The sequence below is a fragment of the Protopterus annectens genome, chromosome 5.part0, assembly GCF_019279795.1.
Source record: "Protopterus annectens isolate FY-2018-M chromosome 5.part0, PAN1.0, whole genome shotgun sequence".
NCBI lineage: Eukaryota > Metazoa > Chordata > Ceratodontiformes > Protopteridae > Protopterus > Protopterus annectens.
Window position 1 is genome coordinate 454,143,531 of NC_056735.1, and position 25,488 is coordinate 454,169,018.

Consider the following 25,488-nt stretch of genomic DNA (forward strand, 5'->3'; position numbering starts at 1 on the left):
TAAATCCTGGGGCATATGTATGTATATGGTTAGCATTAATTTTGTATAAAGTACATTTGTGGGAATCGTAAATGAGTAACCATAAAAGAGCAAATAAACAAATGTGTGACTGCACATTTGTAAGAATTACATTTGGTTGAATTCAAACTTTATATAGTGTATATAGTGTACATATATAGAAGTATAGAAGTAAAGGAATGGTTGACTGAAAAGGTAGTGGTTTTCAGAATATGAAACCTGCATTACAGCAAGTGGTGTGTATGTGCAAGTGTTCGTGGGTTAGGTTTAGAGTTATATAAGGGGAGAGATTTATTGTTACACCTGATTGGTATTGTTTTTTTTGTGTCCTTTTGTCTTTATTAGTGGTACTGATAGGAAAAGGGTTTTAGTAACATAATGTGTAGATTTAGGGTTAAGGGCAGGCATAGGATTAGGATTAGCACAAGTGGATCATTGGGCTATACTTTAGAGAAACAGACCATACAATTAGAACTGAGTTTTTGCAGAATGTATTGTCTTTGCGACCTTTTTACCTTTTGATTTGAATGTTATGAGGGATATTTTGCAGGTACCCTAATGCTTATGGACATCTGGCTTGATTTTTAACCATTGTGTTTCTAAAGTGTTGTCCCTTTGTGCTCTACTGACAAGGCCAAAAAGAAGCCAAAATATCCATGTTTGCATTCACTGGGATTTGGTTTTACTGGTCTGAATGTATTCAAAAGAATTAAAAATAAAAAGGTAAAAAGTTGTGGGCATTCTGAAGCCATTATGCTGAAACACTAGTATGCCATTAAGGGGTCATTTGCATATATCCCATGGGTCTTTACTACAAACAGGCTAAGGTTTTACACAGTAGCTGGGGCTTTCTTGCAGTTTTCTGTTTATCCTTTGGTAAGAATGTCATTTTGCATGCACCTTTATATTTATGGACACCAGGAATATTTTAAGTTCTGTGTTTTGAATGTATAGTCTAACAATCCACTTGTGCTGTACTGATGAGGCCATAGCAAGAGGGGTTTGGTTTATTGGCCTGAATGTTCCCATTAAAAACGCAAAAAAAAAAAAAAAATAGTTAAAAGCTGTAAGCATTCAAAAGCCATGCAGCCTTATAACTTGGATGGCCTTAAGTTTCATACATACATCCCATGGGTCTTCACTAAATAAAATGTGGGGTTATACACAGTGAAGACTCCAGCTTGCCTGGGTCTTTCTTACAGTTTTTATTGATTAATGGCTTGTCTGTGTGACCTTATTACTTATTACTGTAGTGTTTTTTTTTAACCCTGAATATCCTACTATAGGCACATGTTGATGTGCTTTTGTTTTCTTGGAAGCTACGTCTTACCCATAATACACAGTAAAAGCATACCCAGAGAGATTACAAAGCCCTGGTCTATCCTAACCAAGGGTGTAGCTAGGCATACTCAGCATCTCTTCCAAATGTCAACACTCAAAAAGCATAGAATGTTTAGAACTGTGTAAATGAATATTCACAGTATAGTGGTACATAAATAATTCTTGTGCAAAAGGAATACACCTCTAAAACTAGCTTTTTATAGAAATAAATTGTAACAGTTGAAAATAACGTGCTTCTTCCCATGTATCTGGGGGTAGCATTCTGAGGGCTGAGTACATTTTTAAATTGACAAGTGAGTAGTGGGGGCAGCAACATTAGGTTTGAGTACAAAATGTAAATCTCTGGCTACACCCCTGATCCTAACAGATCACAGTCACATTAATTTAGAATGGAAGTAGAGAGAAATACTGTTAAGCTTGAGAATCCTCATTAAAATTGTTAATGAGATTTTGCAGTAACTTTTTTATGTATGAAAATAAGGGATCATTCTCTAGGGAGGAAATTGCACTCTGGAGGAAAGGACATTTTGTGTTTAGGTTTATGGCATAGTTGTCCTTTAAGTAGATGGAGTATTAAGGTAATGTAATACATTAACTCATCTTCTATTAGTGGTATTCAGCTATCTGATGGAAGGGCTTGTTTACTGGAATTTGGTACTGAAACCTCAGCCTACAGTTACTTTTTGGTGTCTTGACTATTGTAGTAGAATGTGTTATGTGCCATGCATGGTCACTGCCCATAGAATTTACTGTTAACCTCTACATCTGATATTACTACAGATGAGTTTTCAGAATCAGTTTATGTCCACATTATATGCAAATAGTGGCATAAACAATGTTTTATACCTTTGCCTGCATTGCTTATAAATACTCTAGCATGTGTTCCTGTAAAAGGTATTTAGAATAATTTTTCTTGGAGGTGCTTAATAAAACACCTGGTTTGCAATATTTTGGCCCTAGACTTCTAAACTGATGCCTCATTTCATTTTAAGGAAATTCCACTTTGTCTTGCAATCACAAGGAAGAGATATATCAGGTATTTAATAGTTTCAAAACTGTGTAACTTTCTCTGTTTAAGAAAGATTCACAGAGACTCCTTTTATTCCAGGCTTCAAAAAACACACACACACACACACACACACACACACACACACACACACACACACACACACACGCGCGCGCACACACACACACACACACACACACACACACACACACACACACACACGCTACAACCAATATACAGAAATGTTGCTGCTGTTGACATCTCTCACCCATGACATAATAAAGGCCTGACTATAATGCATGTGACACAAAACTGACTGGCAGCTTGGGCACTTGATGGGACAGGCAGGGAGAATGGGCGTGTCTGTCCTGGAGGAGGGGTGTGTGCTGAGCATCTCTCTCCTTCTAGTGAAGCTCTGGTAGAGGCTGAAGCTTTGACAGATGATACGGAAGTGGGAAGACTGGAGAAATGAGGCAGTGTGACTGTACTAAGAGACCAGGCTAGGGCATTTACTTAGTGTTACTTCCCATTACCTGCACAGCTATGTGTGTGGTGATATCAGCACTTAGAGCTAAGAAAAATACTACAAACTATTTATGTCAGCACTTGCCTGCCCCATTTCACCCCGCTTACCTGTCAAACCTCTTATCCATTGTCACTGTCATATTGATTGTATTAAAACATGTATATTACAAATAATTCTTAATAAACCATTTTGTTTAAAATGCTTATGTTCTTCATTACTTTCTGTAAGGGGAAGTGGGGATTTAAAAAGGGATTATTTTGTCCAACAAGGCAAATTTCTTACAACTCACTGATTTTATAATTCCGTATAAAGTATAAAGTCTTGATATGCATTGTAAACTGCATTCATTTCCTTTAATATTTCAGCTGGAGTGAAAAGTGTCTTCTACTGGCCAGTAGATCCAGAAGTAAGCTTATGTGGTCAAAATACAGTCAAGGCAGAAGATGATGCCAATGCTGTGGAAAAGCTGACATCAAACAGTCATACTCGTGTCCAGATATTACTTCTACCTGTGTCTGATGAATTACAGAACTTTATAAGTAACACCTCAATGAGAAGTATTTTCCGTAGGAAAGTTGGGGAGCAGATTGAAGGAGAACATAATCTCAGGGAAAACTTTGAAAGGTTATTTCTAATTGCAGACGAACAGGATCACAAAAGTATCTTGGGGAAAATTGGTTTGGAAACTATTGTTTCAGATCATTGTTTCACTATTCTGAAGAGTGCCATGAAAAAGCTTATTTATTTACTGGCAGATATAAGTTCCAGTGTTCCAGAATTGCCAAACTGGGGATTTTATCCCACTTCTTCAAATAACGAATCTTCTAGTACTCATCAACGTGATGTTGCAAGACACTGTATGGTACAAGCAGAGCTACTATCTTACAGGACAGGTATATTTTTACTTTTTTGATTCTGTACAATTAAAGTGCATACTGTATAGTTACTTATATGCTAGATGGTAGATGGCTACTTATTATATATTGCAATATTGTCTTCGGATTCAGTCATCATTTAGTACCCTATCAAATTTGTGTAAGCATCTTATTCTTTTAACCATTACTGCAAGTAGTATCTGATATTAGAAAATGGGTTTCTAATGATAAGAAAAAAGTACTGTTCATTCAAAAATCCAAAGAAATACTTACACACAGAGGCATAAAAAGTACCAGTTTAAAGCGCTAAATCAAAGTTTGTGCACATACACACACACACACACACACACACACACACACACACACACACACACACACACACACACACACACACAGACAAAATAATGCTATGTAAAATAGCACACTCATCTCCACTACTTAAAATTAATACAGTAAGACTGCTATCTAAAACAAACACCGGAAAGTTGCTGTTTTAACAGTTTTGCATACGTTCACCTTACATTTCTTCTTCAGCATACAGTTTATACAGCAGAGAACTCCAACAATTAAAGCAGTGTCTTACAGGAGTTCATATAAGCATTAACATCTTCATAAACTGTGCATTTACTGATCAGTTTCTGATGTGCTTAATTCTGAGTTGTATATAGTATGTATTTGCAGACAGATTGTATTTGAAATAAAATGTGACATAAAATCAAAATTAAATTTTTTTTCAGATGCACACACAGATCACTAGAACACTGCAAACTACTGCAAAACACTTCAAAATACAATATGCTTTAGCAACATTCCTTTTATAGTTTCTATTTTAAGTACTCCACATAAAATAAGAATCAGTCAAAACTCTCATAATATATAATATATTCTTGTAATACTATTACAATTAAAGGTAGCTAATAATTCTACATTACAATTATTTTATTTATTCATATTGTGGAGACAATGTGGGGTATTTAGAAGCATTTAGCACATATTATTAACCAAAATGGGGGTGATGTAAGAAGTGATGCATAGGGAAGAATGACTCAGAGACCTGTCCAGTGTGATCATGCTACAGGAGAAATAGCTATGTCTTCATACTATGCAAATGACTGCATTATGTCATGGAAATGAGTGTCTTCATGCAAATGAGACTCAGCTCACATTCAAATGATGAAATCAACCATGGCAAAATGATTAAAAAATGTATAAATCCAGTGCTACGGGTTGGAACATTCATCTGCTCTGAATGGCAGGATTTTTGGAGAACAGAAGCTTCACTTGTGTCAATGTGTTAGGAGTAGCAGCAGCCTTAGAGGAGCAACAGGTGGTAGTAGTTGCATCATCACACTCTGTGTCACAGATGCGTCTTCTAGAAGCTAGCATATCATCACTTGCATGACAAGGACATTGTGAATTTCTACTTTGTGGAGAGGAACATCATATCAGAATTTGTATATGTTCTATCCAAACACAGAATCATTTGGGATGCATAGACAACCCATTCCTGTGGACACAAAGATTTTTGTACTATTAACCATCCTTGCTGCAGAGTTCTTTCAACATCCAATAGAGACACATTAAGAATTTCGCACACATAAGCCTTGCATATCCCACACCAGTCCCTTAATGTGATACTACAGTAGGTAGAGGACCATATATGATGTCTGTGTTTGGGATCCTAAAGGAACATATCCATTATTTGCCTACATCTGGTAGTTCACTGCATTGCACACCTAACATCTGCAATCATTTATTAGAGATATGTGCCATTTTACACAATATGATAGTATCCAAGCAGATACAACTTGGAAACATTATAGCACTGCCTGTGAGACCTATCAAAGCAGAGGATATGGAGTTAGGTGCAATGTCATCAGAAGAACCTGCTGCAGAGGTGTCCTTTCATGGCAGAGGTGGACATATTATGTTGTAGTACTGGCAAAGAAATTACATTAGGTCCACAAATGTGGGCCACGTTACAAACAATAATAAAACTGATGCATGCTTTACCACACCAAGGACATGAATTACAGTGCACTGACAGGCCACACTGTCATCAGACATCAATTACTCACTATGACCACAGGGTGGTACGCAGGGCACAGTCATCATTTTTATAGGTAGGGTGGAGTACAGTAACAGGTGACAACCATGCTATTATATAGGTAATGGTCAAAGAGGGTAGTAGTGGTTACCATTCAGGCAGATATCAGGTGGGGAGGAGTCAGGAATTACATCCTGTAGTGAGAGTCTGGAGCTGCCCTATTGAGATCTTTGGACATGTGTATCATGAGGCCAGGTAGTTTCAGGGCTTGATGTGTTCTAGGGATGGCATAGCACTTCAATAGCATGTATATGAAGCCCAGTGTGGTGATCCATGTGGAGAACCAAGAGATGGATAGCTTCTATGTACTCTGTGTTCAGGGGTATTGTTTTCTGTATAGCACGTTTGCACTTTATGCACATAGACCACAGTATACCCCTAAATGTGACATTTATCTGTCATGGTCGTGTACTGTGTTATTTTTCACTGGAAATCTCCAACTGGATATTTACCTGTCATGCCCTTGAGCTAAGTTCTCTGTTATGGGGAGTCCACTAGCATTTGTTTGTCACAGGGGTCATGGGAGATGTGCACACTCTCAAATAGACAGAGGCAGACAATAACTATGCCCACACTAGCACTCCCACCATATAATCTTTAGAAACTTCTTAACTAACATACCTCCCCTCCTAATAAAAGCTCTTGATACAAAAGAACACAATTGGGATGTGTTACACAGCTAGGCTTATAAACACCCTGGTGGTCATTATTCTCTATATACCTATGGACCTATGCTCCTGCACAGAACCTGTGAATGCCATTTGACCACAATTGTGCCTTGTGATACACTAGTTAGTGCTGCATCGCTTCCTAGTTATAAATGTCACATCATGTCCAACCATGCAGCCATGTGAATGGGCCTGCCATTCTGCTCCTTATCAAGAAGAATAGAGTAGACATAGCTTTTTCACATGCTGCTTTCACCAGGACTCCTCTTTGGTGCAGTAAGGAGACCAAGATACTTCTGTAATTGCTAAATAGATAGCCCATTATAAAAGTGGATGCCTGGTGGGTGATGTCACTTGCATCAACACTTCCAGTAAGCAGTGCAGACGGTGCTGTAGCAACTTGCAGTGGAACAATTCTGACCTGCCTTGGTAAAGGTTAGGGAGAATGTGCCAAGCTTTTAGATTCAACAGCAACTAAAATAATTAAAACTCTGTCTATCTTTGCATAGCTATATAGACAGAAAGATAGGCAGATAAATATATATATGTTTTTTGGCTAATGTATATTATATTTGTTGTCCATCTTTTAACAGGTTCAGAGTGTACTGAATTCAGAATATTTTCTTTTACATTGGTTAAGGAGAGAGTTCAAAAGGCAAGTTTATCTCAGGAGAGCTGACAAGCTGTCCAGGTGATGAGGTACATATACTCTGTCCATGATTGCATGAAGCAATTAAACTTCTGTCTATAATATACATGGGCACTCATGTTTTTTTTTTTCTGACTATTCTTATTTTTTCAGCTTTAGCTGTGGTACATGTTGCAGAGAAGTGATGGGCACCTGAGTCTTGCCAGCTAATATGTCTGGTGCTGGATCATCAGCAATTAGCAGACTTACCTCTTAGGGAGATGGAGAACACTCTGCTGATGGTGACCTCATAGGAGAATAATCTGAAGGGGTCCTCCTTGGTTACCCTACTTCTAAAGTACGCCAGCTGTTACATATCAACATCAGTATTATGGAGTGCCTCCTAGCGTGGATGGTAGAGATGCACAACCAGCCAGCCAATCCCAACCATACGGCCACCACAGGCACTATCTGCCCATGACATCAGCCAGATAGGAGACATCAAAGATTGAAACAATATTGATTTCATGAACTTTAATCATGCTTTGTCTTAGGAATGGGGTCCATTCATGTCATGGTATTAGAAACTCAAACGATTTGGAGAAATTAAAAAGTGACTGATGTCTAGGTAGGCTCACCTCTAGACAAGTCAGACGGGTCCATGTACTCAACAGTGTCATTCCCCACACCCTGTTTGTGGTCCAAGCTTCTCCATCACTAGTTATCCTCCCTCAGTATGTCTGCATCCCTCCACTGCTGCCCCACTCCATACTACATCTGTCTGTGTGTGTCTGCATTTTATGTTTGTCTTCTTCTACTACCTTCCTTCTCCCTCTGTCTTTCCCACAAAGACTCTGTTACCTTCTGCAGCTATCCTTTTCTTCAAATACATAAAATGGGCACCAGTCCCAAAAGGCATACATCATTCTCCCCCTCCTCCTCTCATTCAATAAGTGATCCTTGCATCAGTGTGTTTCTCTGCTTGCTATTCCCCTTTTTCACCTTTATCATTTTGTCCTTTATTCATCATGTATATAATGACCTGTGTTGACATTTTCCAGTCATGGCCCTCTATGACCTTGCCATTATGAGATAGATACATACCCTGAAGCATGTCACCTTACTGTTCTTGCCATGTTGGTCAAGTGAGTGATTGTAGCATGTCCATTACAGCTGCTGCCAGTAAAGCAGCAGCTCCATCTTTACTGTACAGTCCATTTCTTTGAATACTGATGCCGTGCATCCCTGATAACTAACCAACATTAGACCACATTGCACTGCAGAATCCATGATATTTAGCACTGCCATACGGTGAAGCAAATATCTCTGAATAACCTCCAGTACTCATTACTATTTTATTACTTGAAAACAGAACACTAGAAAGGTGTTGTTTAAGTATGCTTAATACCCTTAAGTATACAATTTACACAGGAACAAAAGTCTTCAACAGCTGAAGAAATGCATTATGGCTATTTAGATAAGTGCTAGCATCATCATCTTATCTGTATTTTATGATAAGGTTCTAATGTGAGTACTTATCTGAATATTTATGATATAGTATTTCAAATACTGAATAATTGTACCAAGTGTAAACTGAATTCTAAAGAGGAAATGCAAAGTAAAGGCACTAAGCAGTATTAAACAGTCCCATTTGGTATGTTTATTTTCTGATAGTAAATTCTTAATGCTTGTACTTTGGTTTTCTACAGCAGCATATGACTGTCATTTGTGTAGCAGTGTTAGCTGGGTGTATATTATATCCTCAAAGAGGCATTACATTGAATGCCTCTTCATCAACTCTTAAACAGCGAAAGCAGAAAACATTCACATCAGTGATTTCTTTCTCTGGGAAAGAAATTGCTTGCCCTCAAAAAAAAAACCCATCACTACAAACATAAAGTGGGGGGCTTCACCCCCCCACACACCCCAACATGGGGAACTGTGCCCCTCACATCCCCCCCTAACTAAATATACCAACTCCAAGATCGCACTGTAGTGGGGAAAACGGCAAACTAACAGGGATGGCCAAGCAATTTTTTTCCCAGGGAAAGAAATTGCTGATGTAAATGTTCGCTGTCTTCTGCTTTCATTCTTTAAGGGTCAATGAAGAGGCCTTCATTAGAATGCCTCTTCGAGGATATAATATAGATCCTGTTAGCTTTACTAATAACATACAGAATTATGAGCAGGTTGCCAATCATAATCTGCTTATTATGTGTTTGAGGCATGCATGCCAAAAAAATTTACCTAAAGAAGTGAACCTTGGCATGCACATCAAGAACACATAATAAAAGGTTATGGTCAGATACCCAGTCATAATTCTTTGCAGTCTGTGGAGCTTTATCTGTTTCCATGTACTACTAGTTAAAGAAAAAAAGTACAAAGTGTTTTGCTTGCTTTTGGTGCCAAAAAACACTTAATGAGCATTGTCAGAAAGACAGTATAAGAGATTCTGTTATATTAGAAAAAGTCAGGAAGACATTACCGGCACAGACAGCAAACAGAAACAAATAGATGTTATGTTATCCTATCTCACCATAATTCTTGCTGGTTGGGTTCGGAGTTGTTTTCAGCTTTGACTCGGCTGAGTACTAAAGCTCGAGAGATTCCACTGGCTTGAGGCTAACCCCTATCCCATGATGGTCTGGGCCAAATCCCCAGATCTCATTTGCCGCTCAAACATCAAGGTTGTTGGCTGGCTGGCTCATTGGCTAAGTAGACTAATTTTATATTTTTCAGTGTTTCTTTAATTGTTTCTCTCTCTTCTACTTTAACAGTTATCATGACTCTGTGTTAGGTCTTGTCTCTATTCTTTCCTAGTTTAGAGTGTGCCGTTTAAGTTAGAAGGCTCTCGCAGCTTGTTTGAGTTAGAGGGCCACTCTCCCTCTCCCTTTTCTTCAGTGTGTTCTTCCTTCTTGAGAATCTTTAAACTAGAAGTTTCTCTTTCTTCCCCTAGCCTTATCCTAGAGAGTACCATTTAAGTTAGAGGGCTCTCACTGCCCATTTGACTTAGAGGGCCACTCCCTTCCCTCTTTTCTTCTGTCAAAAAAAAAATCTTTCTTATAGGTAGTTTTCTGCTTGTAGTGTTGCACTTGTCTGTAGCTGTTATATTTTTTGGATAATGTCTAAAGAAAAAGAGCATCGACAATCTGTGTTTAAAAAATGTGATAGATGTACCCAGAAAATGTCTATCATCGACGGCCATACTAGCTGCATCTACTGCCTCGGTGAGGTACATTTACAGGACCCCTGCACTGTCATGCCTTCAATAGCAGGGTGCTCCATGAAAGGAAGAGAAAACTAAATGATAGGGGTTTAATAAAAGGGGCCTTTCAGAAGTCCTTAGACAAAGGACAGAGCTCCAAATCTTCCTCCCCTTCTTCCTCTAAGACACAGTCTACCAAAAGACTGGATTCTTCGGCTCCATTGACTGAGCCACCTAAAAAGAATGTGACATTGGAACTGAGGGCTTTCAGTTCTGACACAACCATTACTTCTGCAGCTCCAACAGTATACTCAGAGTGGGCAGAAGCATCAACTGGAAGACACTCACTAGAACTGCAGCCTGTCTCGCCTATCTTGAGATCACCATTTTGGACTGGGGCAGAACTCCTTCCTTATCCATCTGTTCTTCCAGGAGCTTATCTTATGAGGATGTGGAGCAGGTGCTGAAGAGATTACTCAAAACACCAGCCCTGGTAAAAATTTTGTCTCCAGACCCGAAGGTCTCAGAACCATCCATACCTACATGCCTGGTTGTGATTCCTCCTCCGACCACCTCAGCATTTTTGGAGCCCAAGAGCTCAGATCCGATAATAGTGGAACCGTCGGCATAGAGAGCCCCATTGGAATCTTCCATGCTGACTGCTCGAACTTCCTTGGCTCCATGATCAAGTCGATGGGTTTGGGAGTCAACACTCACCAGTCGGGTCCGGGGGGGGAGTCAGCATGGACTGTCATCCATACTGACTCTTCCTCTCGGTGCCTCAGCTAGGTTGATTTTGGCTCCCACGTCAGCTTTGGAGCTATCTGCCTTGTATTGGAGTTGACCCTCTGTTGCTTCAGAGCTGAGGGCCACTTAGGAGCAGGGTGGGAAGGCTTTTGAGCTGATGGAGAAGGTGCTGTCACCCCAGACAGCCCCACCATTGGATCCAGTCTCTCGTCCCTCCTAGGTGCTAATAATAATCTCTTCACCTCTGCTTCCCCCTAGGCAAAGAGACCCAGAGCTCTTCAGGGAGCCCCTGTTGGCAGCGTTGTCTCTTCTGAAACCTCCCCAGAGTACCCCTCCAAGGAGTTCCCATGGAAGAGACTGTGCAAGAGGAAGCACATAGACTCCCCTGAGTCTGTCACCTTTGATACCAACTTGGATGAGTCTGAAGGGTCCCCAAGGTCCCCCTCTGAGGATGTATCCTTTGCTGACATCCTGGAAATCTTGAAGCAGAGGGGTGACTAGCAGCCCATCAACCCTTCAGAGGATGAATTGTTATACCTGGAGGATTTTTGGTCTCACCCTTCCACCTCCTGGGTGACTCCCCTTTATGACAAAGTGCTAGGAGTCATATCCCGTAAGGCCTGGACATTGCCTGATGCAGTGGAGCCTATTCCAAGGAGGCCCAACAAGTTTATTACTGCCCTCTCAGATAAGGATTTTTTGACAAAGGTGTCCCTGTAGATGCCATGGTGGTGGCTGCGGCCAGCAAGAAGGAACTCTCGGAGACCTCTTCATCTGTTCATCCTCCTAACAGAGAGTCTAGGATGATGGACAGATATGGAAAGCATACTTTCTCTTCAGCGGCCTGTACCCTATGGTTGCTGAACTACCTTACCCATTTTATGAGACTTCAAAGAGATCTCCTACAAGAGCTAGGAAATTCCCTTCAGGGTACAGCAGCTTCGGGGTCTGCAGATAAAGTGTCTTCACAGCTCTCCACCCTCACTTCCATTGCAAACTCCTCCATGAGATTGATTTCTTACGCAGCAGATGGAACGAGTAGAGCAGCAGCAGCAAGAATTTCCCTCAGGAGACATTCCTGGATATGCTTTGCAATTTTGCCAAACCCTTTAGGTCTTCCTCCACCAATGTCCCCTTTAATGGTTCATCCCTTTTTGGATCAAAAGTGAGAGATACTTTAACCAGGTGTGAGCAGGATGAGAAAATCTTATCTGCCATGGGAGTCCATTTTTCTGCTCCATCTAGACCTTATCCCAAAGGTCAAAAGGGTGGAAAAGTCTGGCTCTGCAAGTCTTAAAAAGGTTTTTCTGATGCACGTGGTGATTCTTTCCCTAGGGGTAGAGCGGAATTTGTAATGGAAGACAGCAACCTCGTGGCAGAGGAGATCCGCAAAACCTAGGCGACAGAGATACATTCTCTGACAGGCCCTTCCAGCACTCCTGAAAGGAGGCCCATCTGCCTTTCTCTGGAGGCAGTTGGGGGTCAATTGTCACTGTACCCAAATGCCTGGTAAGAAATTTCCTGAGACCAATGGGTACAAGCAATAATATCCAGAGGTTATTAGATACCCTTTTTTACCTCCCCACCAAAAAAAAAATAAAAAATCGGTCCATACTGGATGTCCCACCAGGCCAAAAGGACCACTCAACACAAGAGGTTATCTTGTTGCTAGAGAAAAGAGTCATCCAAGAGGTCCCAACAGACTAAATAGGATCTGGGACTTACTCCAGATTCTTTTTAGTTCCAAAAAAGACAGGGAACTGGAGATCCATTACAGATCTCAGCAAACTAAACAAGTCAATGAAGAAGTCAAAGTTCCGGTCGGTAACTCTGCAGTCAGTTTTCCCATTAACCGGGAAAGACAATTGGATGTGCTCAGTAGATCTCCAGGATGCATACTACCATATAAAGATGGACAGGTGATCCAGGAGACACTTACGCTTTTGGCTGGGAGCCAGTTACTACCAATTTCAAGCCCTGCCCTTTGGTCTCAGTATAGCCCCCAGAGTGTTCACCAAATGCATGGCAGTGGTCATGGCTCACTTAAGACATCAGGGATTCTGGGTGTTTACATATCTAGATGACTGGCTCCTCACCGCCACCACCAGGCATCTACTACTTCAAAGGAGGGATGAAACAATGTCACGTTGCGCCAGACTAGGCATCACAGTAAACTTAAAAAAAATCTGCCTTGTTACCGTCTCAACATATTACCTTCTTAGGTGCAGATCTGGATTCAAAAAGCATGACAACAAAACTTACCCAAGACAGAATTCAGTCCCTTCACCGGCAAATCAGGATTTTGATGTAAAAAAAAAAAAAATTCAAGCCAGATTTGTGCTGCAAGTTCTGGGTACCATGGCAGCAGCTATACTCCTAGTCCCACTAGCAAGTCTACACATAGGTTCATAGGTTCATAGGTTCATACTAGGCTATCTGCCCGAGGGCATTTACAAGCCTAGCCCATAGTTTTGTGGCTTACGCCACCCCTTTAGTATGGGGAACTATACCCATTATTTTGCTGTGCCTCTGTCGAGCAGTGACACTGAGGTAATCCCTGGGGTATATCTGCGATCTCCCATCCATTGGTCAAGATTTCTCTTGAACAAGGCCAGCGAGGTGCTCTGCCTCACATATACCGAGATTTTATTCCACAGCATAGGGAGTCTTTGGGCGATGAATCTATCCCTCCAGCACGTCCTATTAATAGCTGTGTCGAGGTTTAAGTCTCCCGCCCTTGTGGCTCTGATGGATCTAGATTTTTTGAGGTGAAGCATATTCATCAAATCTGGGTTTGACATGGCCTTGTATGTTAGGCAAAGGTCACCTCTGAGCAAGCGGTAAGCGACTGAATAGAGCTGGAGTTCTTTCAGTCGGGCAGCATAGGACAGATGTTTGAGACCCTTTATCCTTTTGGTGAGGAACTTTTGTGGCCTCTCCAGCTGCTGCAAGTGTCGGGTCAGATACATTCGAATGGGGCATTGTACTCAATCATTGGTCTGATGAGTGATGAGTATAGGGAGACTATGACCTCCCTTGATCTAGATGAGAATCCCTTCATGATAAGGTGGGCAATGTAGAAGGTCTTCCTAACTACTTTAGCTACATGGGTGTCGAATGACAGACTACTATCAACCTGGGTCCCCAGGTCCCTGATAACTTCTTCTGTGCTCAGTGGATTGCCACCTATTTGGTAGCTAGGGGTAACCTTGTTTTTCCCGAAGGGTATGACTATGCATTTTTTGGCATTTAACTTTAGACCATGGCTCTGGCACCAGTTATCCGTTTCTGTGAGACCCTTCTGAAGGATATCTGTGTCAGATGTGTTTTCTACTATGGCGCCCAGTTTGCAGTCATCTGCAAACTTTGTCAGCCATAACCCTCCTGTGTTTGCTTGTACTTCGGAAAAGTAGATGCCAAACAAGAGTGGGCCCAGGACTGAGCCCTGTGGTACACCACTTGTGACAGGCTTTGAGTCTGACATGGCGCCAGCAACTCTGACCCTGTGGGTTCTGTCACTCAGACACATGAGAGTTTTACAATGGTTGCTCTTTGCTCAGTGGTCAATCTAAGATCTTCCTCTGTCACACCAGATTATCATCATGGAGTCATGCAAAAAATATCTTCTTTGGTGGCTGCAGACAGATCAATTGTAACAGGGCTACCCCTTTGTTTTTCCTCGATCGGATGCAGTACTGACCATGGATGCTTCCCAGATCAGACGGGGGGGCATTATCTGGGAATGACAGTCCAAGGCCTATGGCATGATCATGAAAGCCACTTGCACATAAATGTTCTGGAGATGAGAGCAGTGCTTTATGTGTTGCAGGCATTTCAGGACTCTCTTCCCATGGGAACGGTTGCAATTCAGACAGACAACATGTGAGTAGTGTGATATATAAACAAGCAGGGAGGAACCAAATCATACCCACTTTGTCAGGAGGCACAACGAGTTTGGCAATGGGAGATCACTTCTCAATGCTTTCTGATAGCAACGCACATCCTGGGAAAATCCAACGTGACAGTGGACAAGCTCTGCAGAGCGATTCTAATGCCTCATGAGTGGTCCCTGAAACCAGAGATTGCAGACGTGATCTTCCAGAAATGGGCCAGCCTTCCTGCAACCTATTGTCACATCCATGAACACCAAATGCAGCAACTACTTTACCCTCATTCCTCCTCCAGGAAAGTCACCAAGGGATGCACTGGTTCATGATTGGCCCCCAGGATTACTCTATGCCTTTTCCCCTTCCCTCTAATTCCAGAATTGATTCATAAAGTGAGATTGTTGAAAAGCACTATGATCCTCATTGCTCCTTACTGGCCTAGTCAAGTTTGGTTCCCCTTTCTCTGGATCAATCTGCTGGAGGAACCTTGGATTCTGGATCCAATTCCAGACCTCTTGACCCATTCTTCGGGGGAGTTCCAGCCAACTGTCGAAACCCTCAAGTTGACAGCACGGCTGCTCCAATTCCATGCATAACCAAGTCTTACCCCTTCTCCCCTGCAGTGAGTCATAATCTCATTTCTTTGCATAAACCATCCACGAGGAAATTATATTCCAGTAGGTGGAAATGATTCTCATGTTGGGCTGCAAAACAGAACATAGAGCCTTTTACAGCTTCCATATCTGCAATTTTCCACTTTCTTACTGAACTTTTTGAAGAAGGAGCTGCTGCAGCTACTATTAGGGTTCAACTGGCAGCCATTTCTAATTTCCATACTGAAGAAATGGGAGTCTCAATTATGTCTCACAGGTTATGTAAGGCTTTTCTCAAAGGTACCTTCTTACTCAGACCCCCAATCAGAGACCCCCCCCCCAGTGCCTTGGGATATAAATATTGTGCTAACTTTGATAATTTTACCACCCTTTGAGCATGCATCATCTTGTGATTTAAAATTTTTGTCATGGAAAACTTTCTTTTTAGTAGCCATATCCTCTGCAGAATGGTATCAGAGTTACAAGCTCTCTCTACTCACCCTCCTTATATCATTTTTCACAAGGAAAGGGTCTCTTTGAGAACTAATTCCTCATTCCTTCCCAAAGTCTGTTCAGAAAATAATCTGAACCTTTCCACTGAATTGTAAAGCAAACCAAAATTGCCAGTTTTTTTTCCAAACTATAGTGACAAGGCAGAACATAAATTGCACCAGCTGGATGTTCATAGACAATTATGCTTTTACCCACACAGGACAAAAGATTTCAGGAAATTCAACCATCTTTTTGTGTCCTTTTCAGACAAAAAGAAAGGATTACCAGTTTCCAAGGGAACCTTATCTAAGTGGCTTACTGACTGCATTTCTTTCTGCTACAATAAGCATGGTAAGCAACTACCAGGAAAGATATGAGGACATTCCACTAGGGCAGTCTCAACATTGATTCTATTTGTGCAGCCGCAATATGGGTGAGACCTCATACCTTTATCACTCATTACAAAGTAGACGTGGTCTCTTGGAGCAGGTCCGCCTTTGGATCCACTGTATTGAAGAGTCTTTTTTCCTGAGCCACCCTAGGATAAAGATGCCAGGGATGCTGTCCCAGCCAGCACGAATTATGGTGAGATAGGACAACATAACATTAAGAAGTTATGTACTCTCCATAACATTCCATGTTTGTTGCCCATCTCACATATGTACTTGCATCCCACCCTCCATCCCCCATGCTGTATTCCTGGAGGAACTGGTGGATAACTACATACTATGCTCATAGTTTTTTGATGGTTTGGAGCCTCAGATCCTGTCCTTAAAAGGTATTTATATATTTCTGTATATATGTTTTGTGTGTATACATATATATATATATATATATATATATATATAGATATGTATGTATATATATATATATATATATATATATATATATATATATATATATACATTTTCTGTGATGGTCTTTCGCTTGCAAACAAGATCTGGGGATTTGGCCCAGAGCATCATGGGATAGGGGTTAGCCTCGAGCTAGTGGAAGCTCTCGAGCTTTAGTATTCGGCTGAGTCAGAGCCGAGAATGGCTCTGAACCCAACCAGCAAGAATATAGGTGAGATGGACAACAAACATGGAACGTTATGGTGAGTATGTAACTTTTTCTTTTTTACTCTGCCACTGTCATTTGCTGGTCAGTACTGGAAAATTTAACTGTATGACATAATACCCAATTTTAACAACTGAAGCAGGGAGTGCTTAACATTTGTTAAGATTGGGACTCATGCTATAAAGCACTTAACTGATTATCTTTTTCTGGATATCAGAGCATAATCACCATGCTCCATGCACTACATAGTTTTAAGTATGAACATCAGTATCACAAGGTTGTTATAACTATGTTCTTACATATGAAACTCACTGTAGTAAGACTGTTTCTCAGTATCAGAGTATAATTACTGACTATACTCATGAAATGGAAAAAGAATTCCAGAGTCTTACAGACTGCCCATCCATAGTTGACAGGGTATAAAACTGGAAACTTAAATGTGTCTTTCAGGCTAGTGATGAAGCATTTCATTTATTTCAAGAACTGCATAATGTAGCATGTTGAAAGAAATTATCAGTTACACTGTTTTTCTTTCTGTTTTGTTGAGTGACTTAATTTAAATATTTACTCAGTTTCATCTTTTATTCTTTTCTTGTTTTACTGTAGAAGATCCTAAAACCAAAGTTGGAGCAGTTATTTGGGCCAAAGGAAAATCTGTAAGTACAAAAAAAACCCACTATTTCCTTGTTGTAATGAACAAGATCAAGAGAAAGACAGAATTTAATTAGTTGACTCAGTCATAAACTAGGTCATTAAGTTTCATATTTAAAGGATAGTTGCATGCTAAAACTGAAAATGCATATGTGTGTGTGTGTGTGTGTGTGTGTGTGTGTGTGTGTGTGTGTGTGTGTGTGTGTGTGTGTGTCTATCCATGTGCCTGTGTATGTGCATTTCCATAGGGCTACTGCCCCTGTGCCAGTCTAAGAGCTTCATATTATTTTCTTATTGTCATACCAAAATGATCTGATTTTACAGCAAAAGTCCCTGGCTAGCGCAATGTATCTTGCATAGCTTTAAGATTAACACCACAATGGTACATAATTTAATGTGGTATAATTTCTTCATTCATTTACAGTGTTGGAGCTGTAATTTTCTATTTCCATTGAACAGCTGTAACAAGGGCATTGTTTTATCTTTGTCAGTGTTTTGTGAGTGGTCATCATCTAAACAGCATTTTAAACTACCTTAGAATGTTACACTTGAAGGAAAAGTTGTTTTTGTCAACAACAGAATTATAATTCTATATTGCTTACCAGGAGTCCCTGATGTGTGAACCTTCAGTCTTTGACTACTAACTCATTCTTAAAGAATGATTTGGCAGTCTTCTGTCAAAGCCACTCTAGTTTGGTGCTACTAAAAGGCTTTTACTTAATAGTTGTTAAATCTGGAATGAATGGTCTAACTTGTTGACTTTATAAATTATGTAAATGCATTAACTGGAGTTATCCCTTCCCTACACCTCAGAAAAGAATGTCTAGGGAGGCAGAGCCCATATGGTTAACTGAGAGCAGTGAATTTTGAGAGCTTCATAAACTAGTATAATAATATAGGGAAATTTTATTATTTTCAAGTTTAAAACATCAGAAATCTAAACTACTAAACTACATAAATATCAATTTTGGTGGAAATATACAAACATTTTACTGTCAAGTAACTTGGAGATATATTGCGTCACTGAACAGGAGCAACTCAAGGAATTCTCATCCAGATGCTGCTTTGAAAAAGGAACTGCAATTGATGACATCTACCTTACAGGAACTATATTTGAAGATGGATGGCTTTAAAAATGACTTAGAAAACCTCAAAGTAAATCCTCACAACAGACTGAAACTCTTAAGGAACTATTACAGCAACACCATACTAAAAATAACAAATATAGAGACTTCTCTAAATGACATTCAAGGGAGACTCAAAGAGGAAGAGTTCCAAAAATAATTTCTGTTTAAACAGAATACATGGCTGCTTAATAAAATAGATAACTTAGAAAACAGGGAAAGGAGAAACATAAGGATCTTTGGTCTGCCTGAAAACACTGAAGGAGAAGACATTATTTCCTTCTTAACAACCTGGATTCCTGAATTTTTAGACTTGAAAGAGGGACTTTCATTTGGGATTGAAAGGGCACATAGAGCACTGAGGAAACCTGATTTTAACTCAAAAATACTACACCTAGATCCATAGTTATAAAATTTATTTCATTTCTGGACAAGGAACTAATATTAAAATCTGCTTGGAGAAAATCACCCTTAAAATGCAATCAAAGCCTGATAAGGTTTGACAACAATTATTCTTCCAGAATACTAGAACAAAGGAAAAACGTCTGGCCAGTAATAAAACTGTTGAAACAAAACAACATTAAAGCACAGCTGGCCTTTCCAGACAAGATAAAAATACTTTTTGCCAATGAGATGAGAACCTTTAATGACTTAGAAGAAGCTACTATATTCATCAAAAACAACAACATAGTGTCTAGCTCAAAAGAAATGGAATGGATGGCTCCTACTCTTAAAAGAATAAAAGAAACAACTCCTTGGACTGATGCTAGAAAGAAGAAACAAAAAACTGATTCCAAGATAGCTGTCCCAAAAAAAATAACTCTTACAACTACATCTCTCAAAGTATCAACTGAAACAGTACATCACTTGTCATCTGTTTTTATTTAAAAAAAAATGAGGGATTCTTAAACAACTGAGAAACAGTAATGATTTATTCAGAATGTTCAAAGAGTCCAATAATTCTTCACAAACAAAGGTAGGTCAAGATAGGTTACTATTTACATTATATATAAGCCAAACAAAGCAACATATAATACAAACACAGAAGTTTCTATTCCCCTACATGAACTCAGTGAATACTTATCTTGTTCATTTTTCATTGATTTTACTTATAATAATTTAAGTAATTAATTAACTAATTCAACAAGGTACCATTCATCAGAGTTCAGACTCAAATGTAACAAATTAACATCATATATAATAGCAGTAATAGTAGAATGCTTTGAAAAAAATGCTGTTATGGAGACTAATGCCTTCTTCAGTTAAAGTATGATTTACAAATGTCATGTATATCCTGGTTAAATAAGAGTATCAGGCTCTTAGTACAAATATCATCATTATTCTGCCTGAATATAGTTAATATCAATTATGGCAGGTATCACAGTTATGAGTTCTGTTTGATCAATCCTGATATGGTGTGTGCAGATGCAGCTGTATCTGCCAGCTAGTGCAAGTATTATTGTTGTTTTGTCTGAACATGGTTCATGTCAGTTGTGGTGGGTGTCATGGCTTTGAGAGCTATTTGATCTATCCTGATATGGTGTACGTGGATGCAGGTGTGTCTGGCAGCTAGTACAATTGTCATTATTATTCTGTCTAAACATAATTCATATCAATTATGGCAGGTGTCATAGTTTTGAGTGCTGTTTGATTGAGCCTGGAATGGTGTGTGTGGATGCAGCTGTGTCTGACAGCTGTTGTATGTTGCCGTTTTAGTCTCCGGGAAGCTGTGTGTTGTGGCTAATGATCGAGGTTTACTGATGCTTCTGTATTAGGAAGAGACATTTGGTGTTTTAGTCTGGATCCAGGGGAAGGGGTGCATAGAACTGTGATTTGGGATATTTTAGCAGAGAATGGTTTGTTTGTACATCTGCTAAGTGAGAGGTGGGAGTGCTGGAGGAATGTGATGTCTGTTGTTGTGGTGGCTTGTTGGGAGGGTTTTTTTATCTGTTTGCTGTCTGTTCTTTTCCTGGCTGCTGACTTGCTGAAAGTGAAGGAATTTAGGCTTGAAGTTGCAGTGAAATGAAGCTTTGCTTCAGGTGCATCATGAGCTTCTGGTATGCAGTACACAGACATGTTAACAGAAACAGATGCTCCCAGGTTACTATGGTAATGGAGACAGAGTGAAGATAATGCTTAACGGCTCTGAGAAGCCTCCAAGATGATTCTCAGCAATGATGTTTTCGGTTTTAAAAAAATGCATAATCAAAGGGCTGTTTTAAATCACATGTACACATGTTGATGGTCTCCCAACACTTTGTTTAGCTCATTAAGTTGATTCTTGATAAAAAAACACACAAAATAGTTATGTTATGTATAATTTTAGTAAATCTAGATATAAAATATATAATCATCATATAAGATGAAGCAGTCTGCTGAATTTAGATATCGAAGACAGAATTTAATAACATGGACTTGTGTATAATAACACTATTGTATTAACTTGTCATAAATGACATACACTACACTGAACATCAAGGGGAAGCATGGTGGTTTTCTTATTTAAGTAAATATGCATAACAAGTCATGTAATTGCTTTAACTTGAATTGTAGTTTTTGTAACCCATCTTGACCATATATAATACTTAAGCGGTTACCAAGGTAACTAATGTTTTATACATGACATCAAACTGTCAAAGTTGTTCAAGAGAAACAATAGAAGCCTGAACTTGAAATGTCACAGAATGTAACAATCGTATTCTGAACAAATAGCATTAAATTGACAATAATCACTCAGTTTAACCTTTGCTGATTATACAAAATAGTATGTTGCCATTTAAATCTAAAAACTTTCAGTATATGCCATAAAATGGCAATTTATGAATATAGAAAGGGAACTTGTAATCATTTTAACCTATAATTTTACTCATATTATAGTAAGAAATGACAGATATGAAACTTCTTATGTGTAGGAAGTGGGGGGGATGCACTGATAATTAAAATGCACTAACTTTCATCAATGTTTGAATAAAACAAACTTTGTGCTTTAAGTTAGCAACAAACAAAGTGATTACTTAAATGCCAGCAAACAATAAAATATAACTTCTGATATATCCAATAAAATACATTGTATTATAAACATTAGGTATAAATATTATTACCATATATTTATATTAAGTAATACGTTTTGAAAGACTTCATCAATAAGGGTGAATATGTTAAATAACTGTGTGCTATAATCTTTTACTGGGGTTTTATATATGATATATCCTACTTTACCATTTTTGAATTGCTTGTCTTCTATCTTTCATGTAAATATTAATTGCTTATACAATAAGCAGACATTTATATTGTATTAGAATTCTGTCTAATCTACAATAGTATTGTATCTGCTCAAAATAATATAACTATTGCTTATTCCTATTACAAATATTCTCCATATGACAGTTAAATTTATGGAGCTCAGATGTTCTGGATTGTCAAGGTATGAGTGATTATCTGATGGACTTAGGTTTATCCATCAGATTAGGAATGATTTTCATTCCATGACTAGTGCAGATCTTAGTTTTGTTAACATTTATTAATTTAAATTTGTTATTTCACAAAAACATTTTAGTATGCCTGACCAAAACATTACTTTATTGGTAAACACTCAAAGTATAAAACTGATAATTTCCTTTAAAAGCTCAAACATACACTTTATAGTTATCAGAGGAAAATGTTTAATAGTCACAATAAAACAAAAAATGCATAATCTTAATAACCTACGATGGATTTAACTTTATTATCTTTGAATACCATTTGCTTAAACAATCCTAGCAAGAGATAAAATCTGCTGAAATATTTAAAACTGAACAAAGCACAAATTGTCTTCCTTCAAGAATCTCATTTCAAAACAAATGACAATTACAAACGGAACCCTAAGGAATATATGTAATTGGCACAATCTACATATAAGACAAAGACAAAAGGGGTAACAATTTTATGGAAAACAAATGTGATTAACCCAAAAATAATTTATAAATATGAAGATAAAGAAGGCCTTATGTCATTAGTATTGGTTAAATATAATAGAATATGAACCCTAGCCAATCTATTCTGGTTCCCAAGCACTGGATCAGAAACTGTTAAAAACACTTGGATTTCATTTCCAATAATTATAAAGGCAACTTAATATTAGGAGGAAATTTTAAGTGTATATTTTATATTTCTGAAACTACAGATAAAAGACCGTTGCGTACATCTGCTGTATCAAAAGCTTTAAACAAGTGGGTAGAATCATTTCATCTTGTAGATACTTTCAAATTTAAAGAATATAAATCTTTGTTGTTTTGCCATCAAGATCATAGATTTGGTACCCAAACTAGAATAGATAAAATATTTGCTGCCCATAACTTACACTCTAAAATCATTAAATTCTCAGTCACTCCCTCCCCCTTTTCAGACCACAATTCATTGATAATAAAACTTCAAAATGGGTACAAACCATTAATCTTTAACTCTAGAATTCTAGCATATATAACTAAAATTAAAGAGTTCATACCCTGGTAATCTGAATTACAGTTCTTCTTAGATATTAATTATACCACAGAAATTAATAAAATAATGATATGGGACTCATTAAAAGCTTACATATATGGTAAAACCCTAACTTGGTATAAAAAAAATCAGAGAATGGGATTCTGAATTATTAGATCTATAATCCAAACTTTTGTCAGTAAAAGCTGAAAAAAAATCAAAAATCATTTAGAGATGAAAAAGAAAGTAGAAGTATTAAACAATGAATACAACAAAATTCTGACACATAAAACTAGTTTAGCTTTAGAAAAAACTAAATGTTAATACCTTGACCACTTCTCCCAAATATCTACATAATTTATCCACAAGAATTACAATACAATCAAAAGCTAATAACATTAAAGGTATCTTCCATGAAAAGAAAGGGAAAAATGTCTCGGGTATAGGTGACATTCTTCATGCCTATAGAATCACTATATGGAACATTTCCAAAAAGAAAATATACATATTGTTCAATTAAATCTAGATGAAAAATTAAAACTAGATCTGCAAGCACCCATATCCTACAAAGAAATTACAGATACAATAAAAGAGGGTAAAATAAAAGAGCTCCATGTATAGATGGCATAATTATGGAAATATATAAACCTTTTCCTTCAAATATACTATCCTTTGTCCATAAAACTCTAAGAAATTCAGTCACAGGCTTTAATACCACCCTTTTGGAGATATTCCTTAATCACACCAATCCTAAAGGAAAACAAATCCCCAAGCATCTGTACCTCATATAGACATATATCATTATTAAATAATGACTATAAGATATTTATGACAATATTAACTAACAGAATGAAAATACCACTATCTAAAACAATACAAAATGATCAGACTGGATTTATATATCATAGCCACACACATGACAATATTAAAGGGATAATTTCTCTTATAGATTATATTAATAAAGAAAATAAACTCATAATTGGCTTAGATATAGAGAAAGCATTTGATTCACTAAAATGGGACTATTTATTCAAAATGCTGGTGTTGTTTGAATTTCCTCCTTCCTTTGTTCATCTGCTAAAGAATATATATACAAATAATTAAGCTAGATCATTTCACCTCTGAATCTATACACATAACAAAGGGTACTAAACAAGGATGCCCCATGTCACCGATTCTATTTGCTTTGGCTATTGAAATATTGGTAGATTGAATATATAACAATACAAAATCAAAGGAGTAGATGTTTATGAACAACACAATTCTAAAGTAATGCTCTTTGCTGGTGACATATTATTAACATTTTCCAATACAAAAGAGATATTAGAAGAATCAGGTATTTTAATTGACACATTTTACAGGACTTCAGGACTCCATTTCAATAAATCAAAATCAGCATTTTTATTTTTAAATAAAAAAAAAATAATTGCAGATGAAGGGGAATCACATTATAGGAAAACAAGAATCTACACTAAAATATCTAGGAATTGAGTTATGCAATGATAATAATGAATTAGTCTAAAAAAGCTACAATAATATCATCAATGCAATTAAATTCTCTGTGGAAAAGTGGAGCAAAATAATATTAACATTTGAAGATAGACTACAATTAACAAAAATGGTTTTACTACCCAAGATTCTATATATAGCTTTGGCAATATAACTGTTACCAGAAAGGAATATACTCAAATAATTAAACTCATGTCTAATACAATTTTTATGGTTTCCCAAAAGAAACAGAATAGCTTTAATACATCATATCAGACCATGGAAACAGGGAGGATTAAACTTTCCTGGTATAGAAACATATATAAAAGCATCAATATCTAAAACAATCTCAAACTGGATAAGTCCAAATTATTCTGCAAATTGGAAAGAATTATTAACTGTAATTTCAATAAATGAATTTGATTTACAAAAAAAATTCAAATAACAGATAAAAAGAATTTGCCATGGCACATATGTATTAGTATGTAATATAACATAACTAGGTCCAATAAAACTTATATAATTAATTATTATATTGACTCATTTAGGAAAATTATTAATGCAAATATAGATTTAAAAATATGGTTTAATCTTTTAACACCATTCATAGTTACA

General features: G+C 37.9%; 1 protein-coding gene across 1 annotated transcript in view; it reads left to right on the forward strand.

Moving 5' to 3' along the window:
• LOC122802675 (cytidine and dCMP deaminase domain-containing protein 1-like) overlaps positions 1-25,488 on the forward strand; it is a 1,973,793-nt gene that overhangs the window by 364,998 nt on the left and 1,583,307 nt on the right. Inside the window, exons 4-5 of the mRNA XM_044072390.1 lie at positions 3,257-3,784; positions 17,759-17,808. Of these exons, the coding sequence (XP_043928325.1) occupies positions 3,257-3,784; positions 17,759-17,808 (578 nt within the window). The remainder of the gene's footprint in view (positions 1-3,256; positions 3,785-17,758; positions 17,809-25,488) is intronic.